Source organism: Magnolia sinica, chromosome 10 (assembly GCF_029962835.1).
Source record: "Magnolia sinica isolate HGM2019 chromosome 10, MsV1, whole genome shotgun sequence".
In the NCBI taxonomy this organism is placed as follows: Eukaryota; Viridiplantae; Streptophyta; class Magnoliopsida; order Magnoliales; family Magnoliaceae; genus Magnolia; species Magnolia sinica.
In genome coordinates, this window is record NC_080582.1 from 46,484,097 (window position 1) to 46,504,094 (window position 19,998).

At 39.6% G+C, this 19,998-nt stretch overlaps 1 protein-coding gene across 2 annotated transcripts in view; it reads left to right on the forward strand.

The window, feature by feature from the left end:
• LOC131258357 (uncharacterized) overlaps window positions 1-17,001 on the forward strand; it is a 55,755-nt gene extending 38,754 nt beyond the window's left edge. For both annotated transcript variants that reach the window (XM_058259627.1, XM_058259628.1), the window contains exon 10: window positions 16,404-17,001. In XM_058259627.1, coding sequence (XP_058115610.1) covers window positions 16,404-16,739 — 336 coding nt within the window. In that variant the 3' untranslated portion in view covers window positions 16,740-17,001. The remainder of the gene's footprint in view (window positions 1-16,403) is intronic.
• Window positions 17,002-19,998: the final 2,997 nt, after the last annotated feature.

The following is a 19,998-nucleotide window of genomic DNA, read 5'->3' on the forward strand; positions in this document are numbered from 1 at the left end:
TAGGTATGGGAGGTAGAGGCTGAGAAAATGGGTCGGGACGGGTAGGTATGGGACGTAGAGAATGAGAAAATGGGTTGGGAAGGGTAGGTATGGGAGGTAAAGGCTGAGAAAATGAGTCGGAAAGGGGCCATGGTTCAAGGGATAAATATGGAGAATCAGGATGTGTGGGTGAATGGCCGGACAAAGTATCAGTGGTCTTCTGAAAAGTAAGTAGATCCTCCACATCGAATGTGAAACTAATTCTCATGAAAGGTGGAAGATCTACCTCATACACATTGAGACCGTTTCGTTTTATAATTTTGAAGGGTCCAGCGCTACGCGCGTGTAACTTACGAACGGCCCCCGGAGGGTACCGCTCGGGCCAGATGCGGACCATCACAGAGTCCCCAATATTGAATTCTTTGAAACATTTATGTTGGTTTGCAGAAAATTTGTAATGTTCATTACTAGTAGTGATCTTCTGCCTGATTTCTTTATGCCATGAATGAATGTTATGCGCAAAAGACTCTGTAGGCTCTAACGCCCTATGGGACAGTGACATAGGGACAAGATCAATCGGTTTCCCAGGTTTATAAACAGTAACGACTTCATATGGACTGAGACCTGTGGACCTATCGACAAAACTATTAAACACAAACTCGGCTGTAGGTATTACGGTGTCCCATGTTCTGGTGTGCTCTATATCCCTCCTAGGGGGAGACTTATCCGGTAAATCATCAGGAAAGACATCATATAATTCATCCATTACTGGAATGGCCTCAGTGGGTAACTCTACACTAGCATTTGGTGCACTCTCTCCAGCCAAAAAGCCGTATATGTTGTACCCCCCAAAATAGTGGCTTTGATGTCTCTCATGGGGTGGGTGCACGGGTGCACACCCACAATTGATTCCTTGACCAACTCCATTCATTGGTCTATCCTCCACGCCACCTGCTTGAGATTGGACATCTACCCCAATGGTAGGGTTTGTCCTAGCGATGGACTTTAGTCGGGAAATGCGTACATCAAGCTGTTCAAAGCATTGGTCCATTTCCAAGTGCTTAATCAAAAACTCCAACTTCTGGGACAACTTGTTTAATGACTCTTGCAATTGTTTCATGTTTAGTGTAGGGTGCCAACCAAAATTCATTAATATAGTTGTCAAAATATAATGATTATATATATATATATATATATATATATATATATATATAATTTTTAAAAGAAACAACCTAGTTTCTAAAAACGAAAAAGGAAAGTTTCTAAAAACAAATTAGGAAAATTTCTAAACAAAAAACAAATTAGGAAAGTTTCTTTAAAAAAAAAAAACAAATTAGGAAAGTTTCTAAAAAAAGCAACCTAGTTTCTAAAAACGAAAAAGGAAAGTTTCTAAGAAAAATAAATTAGGAAAGTTTCTAAAAAAAACAAATTAGGAAAGTTTCTATAAAAACAAATTAGGAAAGTTTCTAAAGAAAAGCAACCTAGTTTCTAAAAACGAAAAAGGGAAGTTTCTAAAAACAAATTAGGAAAGTTTCTATAAAAACAAATTAGGAAAGTTTCTAAAGAAAAGCAACCTAGTTTCTAAAAACGAAAAAAGAAAGTTTTTAAAAACAAATTAGGAAAGTTTCTAAAGAAACAAATTAAGAAAGCTTCTAAAAAAAACAAATTAGAAAAGTTTCTAAAAAAACCAACCTAGTTTCTAAAGAAAAAGAAAAGGGAAAGTTTCTAAAAATAGAAAGTAAGTTAGTTTCTAAAAAAGAAAAAGGAAAGTAAACTAGTTTCTAAAAAAGAAAAAGGAAAGGAAATTAGTTTCTAAAAATAGATTAAGAAAGTTTTTAAAAAATTAGTTTAAAAAAAAAAAACAAAAAAGGAAAGTTTCTAAACCTAGAAATAGAAAACTAAGTTAATTTCTAAAATAATTCAAATAAGGGGATAACAGAAAATTTCAGCAGCTTATGTCAGGGTTTATGGACCTCTAAACAGCCATATATGATGAGAATTGATGCGTAATGGACATAAACAACCAAACCTTAAACATGTAATGAATTCCCCTGCAAGAACCCTAGGCTTTGACACCAAATTTGATGTAGGACATGAAAATTAAATATGATATGCGAGATTTTAGGCTTAAGATCACGTTAGTTCAGAAACAATTACACAAATTCCATATCCCACATGAAAGTCCAAACATTCAATTAAGGGGAATCTATGCGGGTCCAGGCCTACACATGATAGGGTTGTATCAATAAAAATTATGAACCAAACGATACTCAAAGATAAGAAATAATCATCCACACATGCATAGTAATCAGTCCCTAATCCAAAGGATTCAGAAATTCCAATTCGGGGAACCTTAAGGTAAGAAAAGGGGCATAAAATTGGAGATTTGAGTAATTTAGGGTTAGGTTTAGAGATTTTGGGTGAAAGCGGAGTGAAAGAGAGGAGAGACGAACCAGAGAAGTACCGCACGCGTGGACAACAACAATGGCCCAGACACACGTGCGTGTGATCCCGGCCGCACGTGTGTGGGGCCCACTATTCAGAAAAAGGCCACCTTGGCCCTGGTCGGCCAGGGATGGACTCCAAAACCCTCAAATCTCAGCTCGATCCGATGTACGGTTTGTGCGTGGTGCTCCGTCGAAGTTTCAGCCCTCCTGTAGGGCTAAATTCTGAAATTCTGATGTGGGGAGGAGAATTGCTGCAATAGATGATTGATTCGAAGTGTAGAGGATGGGATGAGATGAGAAGAATGGGTGGTAGAAGATGGGTAGTAGAGATGGCGATGGTTGGGGGCGAATCGGGATAGATGTGGCTTCGCACCACGGTAGTTAACCCTTCGATGAAGGGAGGGCTTCGCACCCAATTAGGCTTCACAACTCAGAGAGTAGGAAAGTGCAGAATTTTTATTAATCTTCAATTAATGAAAAAAAAGCTACAAGGGGTGCCTATTTATAAAAAAACCCTATACCCCAATACTCGCGCCATGTGCGCAACCTATTACTTGGCGATGAAGTAAACCAAAATAAAAACCACTCAAAGAAATCTAAAACGTTCATGATGTTCTAAATAAATAAGCAAAACTTAAAATATGATTTAAATCTGACTAGTGGGCCACGATTATGAGATCCCATGAGGGGCTTTTCTTGACTAACGGGCCCACTCTTTTGAATCAAAACTTTGTCTTCTAGCTAGGAGGCCCTCCCTGGACGTCGTCATCGATCCAGATCGACGGTGGGGCCCTCCTTCTGGCGTACGAGCGTAGGGGGGGTGGTGCGCTTGCACGTGTGGATGGCATGCGCGTGATGTCCCCATCAGAGTTGTTGTGTAAGTGATTAAAAGTCACTTATATGATTGAAAGATACAAAGAAGAAGAAATGCGAAGTAGAGAAATTAATCAATAGAAACCAGTTTCATTAAGTTCTCTAAGTGGAAGACACAACAAAGAAGCATAACAGATATAATGGGAAATATTGGAAAATATCACGGATGTCGTGATATATCAGCATGTATCAAAATATTAATATTGACACATTGGGTTTTTATCTTCCAAGACTATCATATCATACCAGTGATACTGGAAATGTCGGCCAATATTGTCGATACATATAACACTCTCCAGACCACGGCGTATACCACAAGTAGTGCAGAAGGAACATATGGTTATGGATATAGTCCACCTAACCTCATGGGCCATGTGGCTGATGCCACATCAGCTCTGTTTATATATTCACCCTATTGTCTTATGCATGGTTATCATGAGCACATTGAAGAACCTAAAGTGTATGCATGCCAAGAATGAAAACTTCTCTGGGAGGTGATGTCTGGATGCTTCCATGATTGGCTATTTTTGTTGGAAGATTACTTTCAATGGTAACCCTAAATGAAGAGTTGAAAATACATTCTGTAATGATGAAACTGAAATAATCAGCTGGAAATTGGTGGCACCGTATGGAAGCTCAGTTGTGATAAGCTTGGACATCCTCTTGGTGGTGCTTAGGAGGAGATGAGAGGGAAACTTGAAAGAGGCTCCTTCCCGCCCTTTCCCTGTGACAAGGAACCTTACTGTGGAGGCATAAACAAAAAATTTATGATTTAACAACTCGATGTGAAGTTTCAGAGGTTAAGTGACAAGATGTTGTGCCCCACTGCCCGTTACTTCAATTGTCTATGAAGAGAGATTCAAAGGGACATGACAACAGTGAGACCTTGTAGCATAGACAAGGCCTACCAGATGTTCCTTCTAATCGAAGAACATATCAGGTAAAGCTGCCTCTAGACTTAAACCCAGGGGTACCCAGTGCTGTGATCTACTCCAACCCTCAACCAGTACATTCCTTGAACCTCCACAACAAAATATAAAGAGGAATGGCAGAACATTGTTGCGAATGGTGGCAATATCACTATACTAATGGTCTTAAGAGAACTGATGAAATAGAGAAGCGTCAAGAAGAGAACATCTCTTGTTATTAGTGAGGAGGTAAAGGTACCTCGCCGTTGTGATCCTTTCTAAGAAAGTCACTTACGGATGATTTCTAACAAAGAAGAGCTATAAGAGGAGACATACAATGAAGAAGGTGAGATAGAAGAACACGCACTTGAAAGCTTTGTCCATCTTCTTTTGTGGTGAGAAGGATTTTTACGATGTTTGAACAAGACTGGATCGTGGACATTGCTCGTATTGCCCACGAATGTCTAGACGCTCGACCTCATTCAGGTAAGAAAGGAGTTCTTTGTAAACTTGACATAGAAAAGGCTTTTGATCATGTGGATTGGAACTTCTTAGACTATATGTTGGGGTAGTTGGGGTGTGGTCAGAAATGATGTTTTTGGATCTCTAAGGGCATGTTTGGATTCGTGGTAGCGGGTGTACAGTATTGTATTAAAGACCCTGATGTGACATGTCAGGTGTTTGTTTCTGAGTGGGCGATCGACGAATTCCACGCGCGCGAATACAGCGTGGAGCCAAAAAATCTCCTTGATTGTAATGTACTGACTGACGGCTACATAGGGAACTGTACCGTCTCTTCAATGCATTGTATTGAAGTGGGAGGGAGTTTCAAAATGCAACATATGGAATATAGCCATGAGGAGAACGGGCGATTCTCTACACCGTCTTCTTTGTAGATCATCTCTGAGAGTCTGCATATCGGAGATGAACTGAGAAAAGGCCCTTTCGAAGATAGATTTCAACATACAGTGGCCACAATAACCTTTCTACTACCTTCCTCATTGCAAACCGGGCATTCGTTCTTCTCATTCGTGTTGCGGAAAGCACTTGCTTCAGGTATGATCATCTCTCCTCTGGAAATCGGTTTGGCTATATCCAACGACCTTTAACTATGAGCGGATTCTATCTTTATCTTCTTTAGCCATTTTTGATGCTGGATATACCGTTAATCCGAGTTGGGGACAATGGATGGACAGTCATGATTATTCAATCCTAACATGATGGACGGCTAGTATTAATCATAACTACAACACTGGGCCGTGTGGAAGATTGAAGAAACTTGGGCCATTTTTGATGACATCCAGACCGTTAAACACGTCAATCCAAGTTGGGGACAATGGATGAATAGTCATGATTATTCTGCTGTTAACATGATGGACGGCTAAGATTAATCACAACAACAACACTGTGCCGTGTTCAAGATTGAAGGACGATGTGCCATTTTTGATGACATCTAGACCGTTAAACACGTCAATCCAAGTTGGGGACAATGGATGAACAGTCATGATTATTTTGCTGTTAACATGAGGTAGGGCATTGATTAATCACAACAACAACACTGGGCCGTGTGGAAGATTGAAGGATGATTTTTAAGTTTTTGATGAATCCATACTGTTTAAGACGTCAATCCAAGTTGGGGACAATGGATGAACGGTCATGATTATTCAATCATAACGTGATGCACGGCTAGGATTTATCACAACAACCACATTGGGCCCCGCCTGGGATAGAATGTATGAGAGTTTACAAATTGCGACAGTACTACATAGACTACCAATATTTATATGTATATATAATGTGTGGCCCTTATACGTCGTTTTCAAACATTGATCTGTACAAGAAATTGTATACATGCTAGGACAATACCTCCTATCCAAACATTGGGCTGAGGCATGTTTGTGATGGATGTATTCTGAAAATCACCCAACATATACATGAACAGTACCTGAATACAATACTGTACACTGCAAATGCGAATCCAAACACGCCCTAAGTGTGTGCAATGAGCAAAATTCTCGGTCTTGGTTAATGGCTCCCCAAAAGGCTTCTTTTCGGCATCAAGGGGTTTAAAGGCAAGGCAGCCCACTATCTCCCTACTTATTCGTGGTCGTTGTGTAAGCTCTAGACATATGGTGGACAAAGGAATCATGGCTGGTATAATTGAAGGTTTCAAGGTAGATAGATCGGATTTTCAAATCTCGCATCTACAATACGTGAGGACACAATGCTCTTTTGGGACGCTTCCGATGAAATGGCAGGCAACTTGAAAAATATAGTCACATGTTTTGAAGCAATTTCGGGCTTTAAGGTAAATATAGCTAAAAATGAGCTTCTCAGGCAACTTGCTTTTTTGCTTTGGATGTTCGGCAGCATATTTCACTTCATATCTTGGCCTTCCACTTTGCATAGGCAAGTTGACGAAATATTTATGGGACAAAGTCATTGAAAGAGTTGAGAGGAAGCTTTCAAGCTGGAAAAATAAGCGCCTTTCTGTGGGTGGAAGGCTAAAGTGTAGGAATATCCAATCTTTTGGTATATTCATATCACTATTTTGTTGTCCAAAATCGGTGATAGAAAGACTAGAAAAGCTTGGAAGGGACTTCTTATGGCAAGGAGCATTCAAAAGGCATAAATTTCACTTGATGAAATGGGTAGATGTTTGCAAACCTTATGATGAAAGCGGTGCCAGTCTTAGACATTTGGGCTTGACAAATGAAGCTCTCGTTGGAACATGGTTATGGAGGTTTGGATTAGAGGTTGACTCTCTATGGAAAGTCATTATTGAAAGGAAATATGGCCTTTAAGAAAGGGGCTGGTGGACTTGGGCTCCGTTGTTTTATAGAGCCTTTCACTTATGGAAATTAGTGGATCGATTAAAAAGTAAATTTTGGGTAGGCATGGCTTTCTCACTAGGTAATGGCGGGAGGAATCGTTTTTTGGGAGGATCCTTGGTTGGGTGACAAGCCGTTGCGGGAAGTTTTTCCTAGATTAGTGCGTTGTTCCGCTCCAATAGAGATTGCGGTCGCTAATTGCTATTCGACTGTTGGAAATGAAACAATATGGTCCCTCCCATGTCGTATGAGGCTCTCGGAAGAAGAGGCCGACGATCTTGCTAATCTCTTTAGACCCTTTCAATGTGCAAAGCCGTTATTGGGGGTTGCTGATTCTATGAAATGGTCAATGGAGAAATCTGGTTGATGTTCGGTGAAATCATTATTCAAGCTATTTAGCGGTTCTTTCCCGACATCTTCACCCCATCATTCCTCTTACATTTGGCACTATGGAGCCCCACCTAAATATGTGATACTAGTTTGGCTAGTCGGAAACAACAAAGTGCTAACAATTGATAATCTTCGTCGAAGGAATTTCCCACTAGTAAATATGTGCATTCTTTGTATGAATGATGAGGAGACTATGAACCATCTCTTTCTTCACTGTTCTTTTGCAAAAGAGTTGTGGGGCAACTTTCTCTCCCTCCTTGGTGTACAATGGTTTTTTTTTCTTCGAATGGCCTTATTGGGTGGTTTCTGGTCATTTGGTTAATTTGGGAAGAAAGGAATGATCGTTGCTTTAAGAATCGGAGGGGTCTAGTTTCGGTTTGCTTCAATAGGGCCAGGCAATTAGTCCAATGGTAGGCTGTTTTTGTAAATATTGTAGATCCCAATTTCTCTTTTCCAGCTTGCTGGTTCGTTTTGTAAATTTTATATATAGCTTCGTCAATGTAATAAATCTTTGCCTTTCAAAAAAGAAAAAGAAAAAGGACTAGACTTGTCACCATTATCTTTCATACAAACATTCAATGTGTAGACAAGAAATGCAAACTGGTGACTGACGATCGTTGTGAGTTGAACATAGTTTTCCAAGAATTGTTCGACAAGTTGAAGGTGGGAAGCCACCCACATATCTATTAGGAGATGACATCTAATTCAGTCCATATCAGTGCCTTGTGGTCTTTTTGTTGGAAAACAATTATGACGAATTTGTTGGTGTGACATGCTACCTATGAAAGTAGGCCCACACCTATAAATTAGTTACCAAGGGGAGGAAGACTACTTTGAAGCTGATGGAGGATTACGAAGTGAAGCTGCCAGGGCATCATTGTCCTCTCTCGCTCTCACCTCACATAGGAGTCTATCATTCAGAAGGTGATCAAGAGCGGAAGGAAGAACTGACCATGAGAGACCGATCGGATCTATCGGTCCATCCATCGGCCATGAGTGAACACTCATATGTTTTTCACGATTCCTTATATTTAGTTATAAAGGATCATGTATAATCAACTTCGGTTTTTAGGCATGTTTCCCTCATTTCATGATATGAAGGGGGTTTAAGCCCAGGTCCAAATTTACCTAGATCCTCAACTATAACTTTGAAGCTTCTCGATTTAACGGCGTTGAAAGCAATGCTGGTTTGGTAAAACTATTTAGCAATATATTGAATAGTGGTTTTCCTATCTTTTTGTTTTTACCGGTTTTCTAAAGTTGTTTGAGTCGGCCCTTTGCCCCGACCGACCTTTTTGGTTGACCACATCCTCGGGGTGTGGTCTACACCATCTATCCATAGGCCCATGCCCTCAGGCTCTTTTCGATACCGTTGGTCGTGGTTATGGTCTAGACCGACTTATCGAATTAGGGGGAGTGGGACTAGCTTCATCTACATTAACTACGTTTATATTTTCATATGCGTCTTGTTCCATATATTCCTCATGACATAGGGCACTATTGCATCTGTCTTGATTGTTTATCCATATACTCCATGATCTCCCTTCGGATTTCTAGAATAATTTTGTCGCATGCTTTTGCATTTGACCACGGTAAATGTGTAAGTTGTTGCTTGTGCCGCGCAATGCCATCGGAACCCATATGCCCACATAACTCACATACTATGTGAGTCTTATTCGAAGCACTACAATAGTGACCATACTTCCAACCCGGGTCATTCGACTTGGGTTTCAAAGAGGAAGATTGGGAAGAAGACATTATGTTGGTGTGTGTATTGATTGTAAGTTGTAAACTAGTACTAAAAAGTAAAAACTAAAGTAAAGTAAAGAATAAAGTCAAGAGACTTGAGAGAGAGAGAGAGAGAGAGAGAGAGAGAGAGAGAGAGAGAGAGAGAGAGAGTTACACACTTCGTAGTAAAAGAGGGGAGAGAGAGATTTACACACGATTACAAATTTAGAGAGAGAGAGAGAGAGTTACACACTTACACTTGTAGTAAAAGAGAGGGGAGAGAGAGATTTACACACAATTACAAATTTACAAAAACACAATTTTCACTTCCTGTCTTCACTTTTCACTTGAGTCTTGAGTCTTGAGTCTTGAGAGAATGTTGTAGACTTGTATTGTACTCTTGTAAGTTGTAACTAACTTGTAATAACTTGTAACTTGTAAGTAACTTGTAACTTGTAAGTTGTGTTGTAAGTAACAAATTAAAAAAAATGTTAGAACTTAGAACTTGGAAGAAACTCAAACCATAACAAACTAACTTGCAACTTGTAAGTTGAGTCTCTTGACTCTTGAATGTAAAGAAACTTTAAGAAAGAAAGATTGAAAGAGAGAGTGGTGGGTGCGTGAATATGATTATGATATTTAGAACTTGGAAGAAACTAGAAAGAGAGTTCAATTTCGATGTAATATTGAATCTTACTTGCTTTACTTTCTTGATTCTTGAATCCTTGTCCCTTGATTGAAACTTCAAAGTTGAAAGAAATATGGATGAAGCTTGGGCCTTGGAATTATATCAGAGAGAATGTAAGAGAGTAGAAAATAGAGATAGAGAGAGAGTTTGAACTTTGGGTGCATGTAGAGTGTTTTGAATGCCCTTTTATAGACTAAAAATACAGATTTATTTATTTTAATTCCCAATGGTCAGAAAATAGTCAGATTTCTGACCGTTGGTGAATATGTGATTGCATCCATTGCATATGCGATCTCATATTCTCGCATATGTGGCATATGCAATCGCATATGTGCAGAAATCGCATATGCCACTGTCGCATATGCGATCTCCAACTGAGTGTGCGCATATGCGAATGTGCGATCGCACATGACAACACTGATTTGGACAAGTATTTGTACTGCCAAAGAATTGGAATTACAGAAGATACTGTTGAAGATATGGACAACACGAGTATGTAGGAATCTACAATGCCATCCTAGAAGAGGTGCTGAGCCAAAAAAGTGGGCCTTTTCCACTAACTCCCAACAAAGGTGACTCAACAAAGGTGACCAAGGTGTGGTGCAAAAGTGACGCGTGGCAATTGACAAGTGCTAACTCGAGGTTGAGTTCCTATCAACTGGGTAGAGTTGATGAAAGACCATCTGATCAACAAATAGGGTCTACAAGTGGAACCCCTTGCTACTGGAATGAAGATTTGGCCATATTAATGGTCTGATTTGACTGTGGGGCCAACTAACTGAATGGGGTATCTAATGGTCCGATTGACTTGTAGGATCCACAATGTCAATCAGATGATTTAAATAAAGGAACCAATAGAAATATGGAGGCCCAGGTCCAACTGCCTGGTATTCTTGGTCCATATCCAAACCCTTTTAAGTAGAAAGATGCCTTGTACAAGTCATACAGCCTAATAAAAAGGTTTTGTAAATATTAGGTGTTTTAATAGCAAAAGACTTCTTAGTTATTTATTTTGTTTCCTTCTTCATAAATAATTTGGCAATTTATAAAAGAAAGGATGGACAAGTAGGCTTCAATCCTTAGCTTAAAGGAGGGCTATACATGTACATTGCTCTATTTATGTAACTAATACTCCATGATCAAGCTCTTTTTATGGATCTTGTGATTGAATTAGAACCTTAGAAGCGACTCTTCTAAAACCATAGAGCGGGACTCTTCGTCGTCTTCATCAGTGAGACTCCACACATTTGTCATTCTTTTCTCGTATTCTTTACTACAATTGAGGAAATTATCAAGTTTGTGGATCTACAAGGCTTTTTATTTATTTATTTAAAATTTACAAAAAACTACTTAATTAATATGGAACTTACATTCCGGTTCCTTTTTCAAAAAGATACCTCATTAATTGATATAATTATCATTCCACTACCTTTCATTTCGTCTCTTTAACGGCCTGTTGAGTGGGCAAGTGAGCAAATGGTTCGGCTGCTTGGTTGTGCTCCATCATGATGTTTATATAAAATCCATCCCAACCACCAAGTGTGTCACCTCATGTTAGGCTAAGGGCCCAAAATTCACCCCATCCATGATTCAGGTGGATCACATGATTAGAAAGTGTATAGGGCAATGATCGCCCTCCAAACTGTTTCCCTTGGTATTGCCCACCTGAATCACGGATGGGCCTTATTTTTAGGTCTTAAGCCTAAATTTGGCATCTAATGGTTGGAATGGATTTCATATAATTGTCACGGTGAGCCCTGTAAAAATCAAGGGTGGTCGTTCTCTCCTAACTGTTTTCTTTGGTGTGGCCTACCCGAGTTACAAGGTAGCCTAATTTTTTGGTTGTGGGCCTAACTAAACTAGGATTCACATCTAATTGTCGAAGGGGATTTTGCATACACATCATGTGTGCCCGGCCAAAAATAAGTTTGGGCGTCCTTCTCCAATTGTATGGAGATATTATTTGGAGAAAAAGGGAATTTATGGATGCCACTCTTGATTTTGACGGGGCCCACCATGATGTTTATGTAAGATCCACTCTGACCATTTAATATTTACTTCCATATTAGGCCCAAAGACAAAAAAAAATCAGGTTGACCTGTGATGTAGTAGGCCACACCAAAGAAAATAGCTGGGAGAGAGATGTCCACCCTTGATTTTTATAGGGCCCATCGTGATAATTATATGAAGTACACTCCAACAACTAGATTCCACACAAACGTTTAGGCCTGTGGCCCAAAAATCATACCCATCAATGTTTCATGTGGGCCGCACTAATGGAAATGGTTTTGAGGGCGAGCGCTGCCCTGCATACTGTTTTGAATCATGTGGTCCGCTTGTATAACAGATGGAGCTAACTTTTGGGCCCTTGGCCTAACATGGGATGATGCACCTGATGGTCGGATTGGATGTTACATAAACATCATGGTGGGGTCCAAAGCCACCAACCCATTTGCTTGCACAATGGCTGTGACCGAAGGTAGTGGAATGATGATGATATTGATTAATGAGGTAGCTTTTTTAAAACCTTTTTGAAGAAGGTATCAGATTGTAAATTCCATAATTAGGTAGCGTGTTTTTTTTTAAAAAAAATAACATTCCCTTATTTTGAGGATGAGTTCGTAACTTAGTATTGTTCATCTCATCTGTTTTCTATCGGCAAGGTTTTGTGAGACGAATACTTTCTCGAGTTTTTGACAACCATTGGAATTTCATAACGGAGGACCCTAAGTGCTGGGTTATGTCCCTTAGCCCATTGGTTTTTAGAGTTCATCATACTCAGGAGGGTTTGGTATTAATTTAGACCACTAGCAAAGCCGCATGTATTGTGTGAGAGAGGGTTGCAATTCCTACCAGGTCAATTCCTTGGAAAATTGGGCCCATGGAAGGGAGTCGAGACAATTTCCCACTATGACAATAGTGAAGGAGGCGACAATTCTTAGAATCCAATTAAGCTCGTTATGTGCTTCTTGGGGCTGAATGGGGGGGGGGGGGAGGGAATTGTTGAGGATTGTTTCAACCAATGTTTTAAATATCGACGATATTAGCCAATATATCCCACGATATCTCTTGTATCCCACGCGTGTGATACGAAACGCATAGGTAGTGTTGATTAGAGCTGTACACGAGTCGAACCGAGTCGAGCTTGGCACAGCTCGACTAATAGCTAACCCCAACTCGAACTCGGCTCGGCTTGGTCCTTGAGCTTGACTTGCCAGCTTGGCTTGGCTCGGTCAGCAGCTCAGGCCAGTTCGAGCCTATGCGACATTTTCTCAAACACATATAGTGCATCTTCAATTTCTCACAGAATGCAAAACAGTAGCAGCAGTTTACAGGTATTTCATCAAACACTCTGTGGGTAGCATCACAATCAAGATATGAGGGTAGTTTTATAATATAATTTTTTATTTTATTTTTTTTTAGTGATTTGTTTCGTATCCATTCCTTCCTCACCACCAACCGATCCTGCGGAGAATGAATGCACCCGAAACAGCACTTCGTTTAGTCATTTCATCAAACACTCGACGAGCAACGTCAATATCAAAATAACCGAGTCACCGAGCTGATTCCAATTGAGGTTCAATCCGAGTTGAAATGAGCTTGGGCAAGCTCGAACTCAACTTGAAATTCTGAATCCAATTTCAAGCCGAGGCGAGTCAAGCTTTTTCGAGTCGAGTCGAGCGAGCCGACTGAGCTTACTCGACTCGTGTATAGCTCTAGTGCCGATATATCCCACATGTTCAATCTGATGAGCATTTTCAATTTTCGATCCTTTTTTTTTTTTGCTCTGTTGAAATTATGTTAAACTAGTATCAAATGGTTACAAATTCATTGGTTCTTCATATATTTCATGAAAAATTATAGAGTTGGAGCTCTAATTTCGATATCCATTGGTTCTTCATGTTCTCCATGCTTTTTTTCGAAATTTTCCTTCAACCAGCTATCAATTGAGACTAATTTCAAAGTATTTAGGAGTATTTGATGAAATAATCATCACATATATTCTAATTTCGAAATTTGAGTCTAGGTGGTCTGATTTGGGAAAAATTCAAAATTTCCCCAATTTTTATCCCAAATTGCTTGTAATGTTGCACTCCAAACATGAAATCAAGCATGTATGAGGGCTGATCTACTGATTTGTTTAAGTCCTTATTAATTTTCGGACAATAAAAATCATTTTTTAATTTAAAATTAATATATATATATATATATATATATATATATATGAGAGAAATTAAGCTGTGGGACTCCAACATCAAGTTGATAATTGATTCATGTGGGCTACACGAAGGGAAACAGTGGGAGAGGGGGACGGTTACTGTTGACATTGTACAGGGTCCACCGTGATGTTTATCTGGAATTCACTCTAAACATTATCTACCTTATGAAAATTCATGTATGGGGACCAAATTTTATGCCCATAAGTGATTTATGTGAGCTACACCAAGTTAAACAGTTTGATGGTGGGCATCCCTTGCATTGTTTGTGCATATGTAGTCCAACATAAATTATGAATGTCTTATGTTTAATCCCTATGGCTATGTTTTCCTCATGCACCATATGATTGGAGTTGATTTCACATACACATCACGATTGGGCCATCTCCGGGCCTCCCACCTTGGTTTTCCCACCCGTCTCATGCATGTTGACGTGATTCTTGCAAGTGACAACCTATACTGGACTGTGTTGAAACTGTAATGTGGGCCCACCATGATACATGCATGATTCAGATTGTCCATCCATTTTTCCATATCATTTAAGGGTATCAGACCAAACTTGAGTAAGATCCAATTCTCAGGTAGGCCTTGTAAAAATCCAATGATATGCATCCTCTCTCACTGTTCCTCGGTGTGGCCCACTTAAATCATGAACCTGCATAGTTTATCAACTTTTTGGCTAAATTTTCATTGCAGACTTAATCATCAGAATGGATTTCATGAACGCATCACAATGGGACCTGATCCCAGCCCAGCGTGTAAGCAAGCCTGCCTTGGTGCTTGCGAAAGTCTCCTGCGGGATGTTGTGCAGGAGACCACCACTATATATATATATATATATATATATATATATATATATATTTGAAATTTTCCTTCAACCAGCTGTCAATTGAGACTAATTTCAAAGTATTTAGGAGTGTTTGATGAAATGATTATCACACTTTAAATGTCATGCATTCAATTTGAATATAGTTGCATTCATTTAGTCAGATGGTGCATTGCTTAGGACTATATATATATATATATATATTTGAAATTTCCCTTCAACCAGCTGTCAATTGAGACTAATTTCAAAGTATTTAGGAGTGTTTGATGAAATGATCATCACACGTTAAATGTCATGCATTCAATTTGAATATAGTTGCATTCATTCAGTCAGATGGTGCATTGCTTAGGACCCTATACAAGAAACCTATTATGTACACTTTTTTTTTTTTTTTCAGATGTTATTATTTAAAAGTGTGTATTAAGGTCTTTTTTTAATAATCCCTGAAGTTTCATTAAAAAATTCAACAAATTTCCCAATGTTTCTCAAAAGGTGCGATAAATTACCCGATACAATCAATATATCCCATTCGATAACCGATATGTATCTATATCTCAAGGATGTGATAAGTAACGTGATACCGATATTTCGAACATTGGTTTCAACTATGGAGCAGTGGTGGTGTAAGGTGGACTCATCTCTTCGGCTAATTTGCATTAGTTTGGTGTGTCAGAAATTGTTTTTTGTTCAAGAAATTCAGGCACTAGCCCCTAGGCTAAATATTTTGTTTACCCAAGTAGGTATAGAGGCAAACTCTTCTAGCAAAATTTACCCAAATAGGTATAGAGGCAAACTCTGTTGCCAATGTTATAGCAAAAAAGGAATCTGCCACTCTTTGTAATGGAAATTCATTAGCGCTTTTATCTTTTTAATAAATTTTTTGTTCTCTCAAATCCAAAATAATTATCGATACCATGTGATATGGCATTCCTGCAGAACATAAAATGCTAGCGAGGAACAGCTGAGCATGCAAAAGGCGTTTCTTAGCTGAGAACGAGAGATTATTGTTCAGTATTTACATGGCCTCTTGCATGAGAGGAGTGCTTGGACAGCCAAGAGTTTGTACAGGACATGGCCCTTTAATTTGTGTACGTACGGCCTTGGTGCATTGGTCCAAAATTTTGATATTATGGGGCTCGCGAACCGACCATATGAATGATGCACCATCAGCCCAAATGCCCCATATTTACAATCTGAAGACCTGAGCAAACTCTGCAAAATTTTTATCCGACCATTATATAATCTACAAATAATAAATGCAAAAAGAAAAAAGAAGTGTGCAATATCTGCTGCTTGCTCATATCAATTCATGGCAAGATGTGAATATCGGTTTTACTGTTGTACTCAAAGACCATGTCTATCACTTCTCACTTGTTTTTTCAATCCCGATCTGTGATTCTCAGACATCCTCTTCAGCTTTTTTTTTTTTTTTTAGGGACTTGCTTCTTTTCCCCTTTGCTTTATTCATGTCCTCTGTTTACATATCGGTGACTGAATTTCTTCTCCATCTACACAGCAATTTATACGTACCCTACAAGCATCTTATCAAGAAGAAATGTCTCGACATGCTCCACTCTACGGAGTGGGCTTGGAAGCCTTGTCGATGAAAGAGCTGGAGACCTTGACTCACATTCATGAGGAAGGGCTCAGACAGATTTGCGCACTTCAACAACGCAAAGGGACAGCCAATCCTCTTGTAAGCAGCCACGTTCTCCCCCATTCCCACAGCTTGTACCCGACGACTCCACAAGTGGCTGTTGGGCTGCCATCCGCTGTAATCCCGAATGTCATTGGGGTCAACAGCAATGGGCATATGAGTGGTCCGGTGGGACCCTGGTTCAATCCCTCCTAAGTGGAAATAGGAGGCTTTTTAACTCTCTCTCTCTCTCTCTCTCTCTCTCTCTCTCTCTCTCTCTCTCAGTTTGGAATTCGAACTTGTAGAACTGATGATATCGTCGGTTCTGAATGATCAAATAAAAAATAGGAAAAGTAAATACATATACCAGAAGAGGAAGATAAAATGATATAATGTTTATAATTACCAAACGTGAAATAGTGGAAGTAATGGTTGCAAATCCCATTCGTAAAAGCCATTGGAAATGGTTTAGGTCTCATTCTATGGCTGTGAATTCTTAAGAGTCAACTGTTTTGGTTGGTGAGGTACATAGATATACATTAACCACGAAACCGAACTGGTGATTATGAATATGGGAAGGAAGAGAAATGCTACTTTGGCACAAAGACATTAGATACTTGTGTGTATGTTGATCAGGACTGTTGATTTGGTGGGCCATTACATATATATGGGCTATATCCTTAAAAAAAACAAGGGGATTAGGTTGTGAGTTGAGTTGCCGTCTATCTGTTTTAATGTTTCGTCTATAAAAGTGATTGACTTTGTGAGTGATCTGGTCTAGTCATATCTAGTTGACTGAGTTTATGAGCCAACTCAGACAAGTCTTGTAGAGTCGACTGCGTCACTCTCGTTGGCAAGTTTCCAAGAGACTTTGGCTTGATTTTAGAACTATGGGTGAGTTATGGCTACACGTTACTCAAAAGTTCAAACTGTCCAAATGATGGGTCCCATTGGAGGTAGGTCATATCTTTGAAATGCAATTGATTGGACAAGTCCTTACTATGATTAATCTCTCTTATATATATATATATATATAGAGAGAGAGAGAGAGAGAGAGAGAGAGAGAGAGAGAGTCATGCTCACCTGACTCTCTCTTACCTACCTAGGCACATGCGTACCTTTGCACACGTGTCATGAGTGTCTAATCCAAACGGTCCATGTGATGTGGAATCTCATGAAACCCCAACTTACAAATTTTCATCCTAATCTAAAATTCTGGTGGGCCATAGCAAAGAGAAATGCAAATCAAGGGAGGAAACTGTTTTCATTTTTCATGGCCTACCAAAGTCTTGGATCAAAGTAAATATTGGGCCCTGGCTAACAAGCTAACAAAAAAAAAGAAAGAAAAGTGCTGCTTCACGTGGACCGTTCAGATTTTGGAGTCACATGGTGTATTATGAGTTGTAAAAAAAGTTGGGTTCACTTAACACACACACACACACAGAAACACTCACTTGCGAACTAGTTCGTACGTACTACATACGAAATCTTTTGAGAACCCATCATACGTGATGTGGATCCAAAATCTGAACCGTTCATGTGAAGCAGCACCTCCTGAAACCCTCCAGGCCCAAGTTTTACTTTGATCTAAAACTTTGATGGGCCATGAAAAATGAAAACAGTTTCCTCCCTTGATTTGCATTTCTCTTTACTATGGCCTACTAGAATATTAGATCAGGGTGAAAATTTGTCACGTGAGGTTTTATGGGATTCCGCATCACATGGACCGTTCAGATTAGACACTCATGGCACGTGTGAAAAGGTGCGCACGTGCGTAGGTGCGCAGGGGAGCATGACTCTCTCTCTCTCTCTCTCTCTCTCTCTCTCTCTCTCTCTCTCTATATATATATATATATATATATATATATATATATATGTCCATTGATGGCCTTAGCAATAAGTGGAAGGGGCTCACGAGGTTCAGTTGGTTGCATTTGTTAGTTAGGATTAGACTTAAATTCTTCAAGGATGTAAAGGTTACAGGTCCTATGTTTTATCTTTTAACTCATGTTAAAGGCCCCATATTGGACGGACGGGGATCCCATTAACCCTAAGCTCTGTAGTGCCCACCATCATGATGTCTCAGTCCCACCGCTTGAGGCAGCTCATTTTTGTTTCCCCTAGTTCATCTACAACAAGCAACGGTGGTGATCAATCCTGACAGAAAGAGCTGATTGTATTATAAAATGTCTGTACTCAATAGAGTAGAAAAAGTAAAAAAGGATGTTAAAAAAAAAAAAAAAAAACTTATAGCACGGAAAACTAGAACTTAGGAAAACAAATTTGAAGAGAGAATTATGTTGGTATTGAGATATCAAAAGCTTCAAGTAGACATTGATTTATGTAGAGATCCTGGAGGGGGAGGCATCTGGGGTTGGGGTTGAATCTTAACTAGGGACGAAACCCTTTTGATCATTCAAATAATGGTGGTCATCTAGCAGAATGCTCAACCGTTTAACTTAGCCACCCTTGCATACCACCTCAACCTCTAATGAGACGGACACACACATGGTCACCGACCGCTGTTCAAGGACCTAGGTCTGGATCACATTGGTAAAATAAAAATAAAATATAAGGTGTTGATGCAGTTTTCCGGTATATCCTTCTTAGTCCTTTGTGTGCTTGCACATTAAACAAACAAGGAAGACCCTGGCTAATGCAGGGGACCTTCCGATGCCAAAGTCATGGATCTAGGTCTATGTAGAAAAGGTTTAAGTAGAAAAGGTTATCAGTGCATACCTTTCACCATTGAAAGACTCCCTATTTATATTAGAGGGAAGATCACACTGTCGAGCGATATGTTTTATTTGGCAGGTACGTGTTGTAGTTGAATTATAACTCCTAATGTATTGGAGATCTTCCTGAGATCTTTAACTTCCTAGATCTCTGGGATTCTAATCTTATCCCCTAAGATCTTAGGAGAGAACTTCGGGTTGTTTGCCTTAGATAGGATTGAACGTCAGTCAGAAGCCGATGAACCCATCTGACCCATAGATAAAGTCGGATGATAGAGGTAGCGACGCCTCAGAAATGAATGATGCCGAGCTATCAGAAGGTTGGTATCGTTCCAATGATAATACCGACATAGCATGCTTGTGATGTCCTTGTGATCATTAACTTCAGTAGCCGTTAGCTTTATTCGCCGGGCTTGACAACCCTATTAAGTAGTTCTTCTAGGAAGCCAGTTGAAGGTTATGCCGACTTATGGTCGTGCCGCCTCTGACCCTAACTATACGTCAAGTAATTTGGCCTATTGATTCGTGCTAGTTGCTGGTCCGACCTTCTCTTATGGATCGGCCCATTTTTCCCATAATAGTAAGCCCCTCTGCTTTTGAGTCGGTAGTACAGACTTGGAAAGTAGGTCAGAAGTTCCTAGGTCAGTAATCATGTACGGTATAGTTGAGGTGGCATGTTGTGGCTCGATGCCACATTACCTATTAGGTTGCCTTTTCGGTATCTGACCAATGAGAGAACG